Source organism: Colobus angolensis, unplaced genomic scaffold (assembly GCF_000951035.1).
Source record: "Colobus angolensis palliatus isolate OR3802 unplaced genomic scaffold, Cang.pa_1.0 Scaffold53, whole genome shotgun sequence".
In the NCBI taxonomy this organism is placed as follows: domain Eukaryota; kingdom Metazoa; phylum Chordata; class Mammalia; order Primates; family Cercopithecidae; genus Colobus; species Colobus angolensis.
Window position 1 is genome coordinate 9,758,268 of NW_012118821.1, and position 3,152 is coordinate 9,761,419.

At 50.8% G+C, this 3,152-nt stretch overlaps 1 protein-coding gene across 3 annotated transcripts in view; it reads left to right on the forward strand.

The window, feature by feature from the left end:
• The first annotated feature begins 1,524 nt into the window (after positions 1-1,524).
• The window catches only part of LOC105525351, a 16,122-nt gene continuing 14,494 nt past the window's right edge, over positions 1,525-3,152 (forward strand). For 2 of the 3 annotated variants that reach the window (XR_001003907.1, XR_001003906.1), the window contains exon 1: positions 1,525-2,078. Coding sequence is in view for 1 of the 3 variants with exons in the window: in XM_011960948.1 (XP_011816338.1) it covers positions 1,935-2,078; positions 2,480-2,638 (303 nt within the window). In the remaining 2 variants the exon portion in view is untranslated. Of the gene's footprint in view, positions 2,079-2,479; positions 2,737-3,152 lie in introns of those variants that run through there. The other variant, XM_011960948.1, reaches the window with a different exon arrangement.

Below are 3,152 nucleotides of genomic sequence, written 5' to 3' on the forward strand. Positions count from 1 at the left end.
TGTAGTCCCAGCTACTGGGGAGTCTGAGGTGAAAGGATCACTTGAGCCTGGCAAACAGGTTACAGTCAGCCAAGATCTCCTCCCTGCACTCCAGCCTGGGTGACAGAGTGAGACTTTGTCTAAAAAGAAAGCCTGGGCAGGAAAGCAGAAGCGCCACTGGCTGGGTGAGAAATGCCTCTGAATTCTGAATCTGGAGCCACCAGCTTGGGCCACTTTGGTGTGCTGTACAACTCGAAACTGTGTCAAGAATGACCGAGCCTTACTTCCGGTCTGCGAAAGTTAAACTTGTATTCAAAACAGATGCTGGGGCCACGCAAAATTTTAAGAATTTACGACAACCTGATAATGCAGACAATGTTTTATCTCCACAAATGTTAATCTGTCTTTCTGTCTATGTAATACACACATGCCATGTGCAATCTGGGATAAGTAATATTCTGAAATGAAATCCATTTAACTGTGAGCATGCTACAACCTCCAGAACGTTAACACACATTTGTCTTTTAACCTCTGGAGCTCCGCACCTACCCAGCCGCAGAAGGGAGCACAGAGTGTGTTTCCTGATTGAAAAATATTGGACAGACTACGGCAGCCTCTCAGATGACCGTCGGCAGTCAACTTCTGGTTCTGTGTGGTGAATGAAACTGTGGTGTTTGCTGGGTTCATACTGGGGTGCTGTGACTTGGGCCTTCTTCACTGTGATGGTTCATGAAGTGCTTCATCATGGGAAGTTTGCAGAGACCATATGTCATCCTGGTGGCTCTGGGGGACTCTCTTGGACTCCAACTTTGCAAAAGTAGATCCAAAACAGCCAGTAGTGCATCCTTGATTATAATTTCCGTCAATAGGTTTAAGAAGAGCAGCTCTTACCCTCAATGCCCCTGCCCCCTGGTGACCAACAGCAACCCACCCATGGCCATGGAGCTTGGAACGCCATGGTAAGTCTTAACCTGCCCTTGCCGCCTGGGACTCTGAGTGGGGCTTTTCCACGTGGAGATTTCACATGGGAAGTTTAGATCTCGGGCTGCCCACCTACCTGCAAGATGACAGGAGGCTCTTTGACTCCTTTCCAAAAGAAGAAACAAGATACGATATCAATCCATCTGTGTCCGTGTAGACAGATACCTAGCAAACTTCTTTACAAAACAGCTTCTCAAGAAAAGCAATCCCAGTTTTGTAAGTAAAGAATGCTGGGAAGTAAATCAGTTTTGTAAGTAAAGAATGCTGGGAAGCACAGGTCATTAACAAAGCTAAATGGGATGGGGTAACTTTCACAGAAAAGGGAAAGAAAATAAGAAAAAAAAAAAGAGAGAGAGAGAGAGAGAACAGATCATGATAGAGGGAGAGACGGACACCACACGAAGCACCGTGTAGCTGCCTCACACGTCACCCAAGCCAGGGGTGCCAATACCACATCCCCTTCATAAAGATGAAGAGACTCATCCTCAGCGGGGTGCAATTTGATGGAGGTTACCAAGGCAGCAAATTACTGACCTGAGATTCTAATTCCAATCTTCAGATTCCAAAACCTTTATTATTTGCTCCACCCCACAACTGCCTCACAAAGCATCCCAGAGTCCAGGCAGCAGACAGCAGAGGAGACTGTCAGCAGACCATCTTGAAGGGGATGCTTGGGGCTGCCAAATGTGTGATTCAAAGATTAATTCCATGTGTTTGGAGAAGAAGCCCTAGCCTCAAAACAAACGTTGGCCACCTTCCAGCCAAGGTAGCATGGAGTGAAGGCCCACGGAGGGACAGCTGGGCTTTTCTGAGTTACTTTGGTACACCTACTGTGCCTCGGCCTGCCATGTTTCATCCCCACGGCTGTCCTCAGTGGTGTGCATGGTCACTGCTCCCTTCACCACTGAGAAGACGGGCACAGGACAGTCAGGGGACGTGTCCAAGGTCCCACATAAGGAAGGGCTGGAGCCAGAATGTGGTCTGAGATGCTGGATATACAAAGAGACAATGGTGTGACCATCTGTACAAATGGAACTGTGGCCCATGACCTGCAGCAGCCAGCCCAGAAAGCCAACATGTCACCTGCAGCAGCCAGGCTGGACGCTGGCCTGCCCTCGGTAAGTCACAGCTGTGGGAAGCCAGGCCGCTATCTCTCGCCCCAGTCTAGGAATCAAGCAACCCGTAAGAGTCAGTCCCAGATGCTCAAGACTTGGTTAATAACTCACAGCTCCCCTGACTCCTGCCCTGACGTCCCACTGAGGACAAACCGAGAAAGACAAACGTGCTCCCCTTAAACTCACACGGGATGCCCCGGTTCTAGTTGCTGCCCCAGCTTCCAGGCCAGCAGCCCCCATTGGGGCTCACCCAGTGCCTTCCCTTCCACTGGGAAGCTCCCACGCCCAGCCTGCCTGAGTCTCTGCAAAAATGCAAGTGACAATGGCCAGCTCTTTTGTTCTTACCCAAGCTGGAGATAAGCAGCTTCTGTCTGTCCTCGTTTGGGCTCCGTGCTCCTCCCCAGGAATCTGAGAGACTCTCCTGCCCCGGACTGTGGGCTCCACCACCCTCCTGCCCGCTGTGGGAAATCAGGAGGGTGAAGGTGCAGCTGGGCTTGGCCCAGAGGCGCCCACAGGGACGCCCAGAGCTGCACAAGCTCTGCCCGTCTTGCCTCTGGGACTAGCTCTGCATTGCTGCAGAGCCCTCATCAGAGTCAACTTTCTGTTGTAATCACTGAATACCTGAGATTGGACAATTTATAAAGAAAAAAATTATATCTGACAGTTCTGGAGGCCGGAATTCCATGGTTGGGGGTGCATCAGATGAGGGCCTCCCCTCGGCACCATGACTTGGACGAGGGCATCACATGGCAAAGGGTGGGGTGTTGCCCTGAGGTCTCTCTTCCTCTTCCCACAAAGCTGCCAGCCCCACTGCGACCTCATCTAACCGCCCTGATGACCTCATCTAACCGCCCTGATGACCTCATCTAACCCTAATCACCTCCCAGAGGTGCCATCAGCATTTGGACTTAGGATTAAGGTTCCAAGCACACAGGCACACACATACACACCACACACACAACACACACACTCACAGTCACACACACAACACACACATACACACCACACACACAACACACACGCACATCCCACACAACACGCACACAACACACACACTCACAGCCACATACACAACAC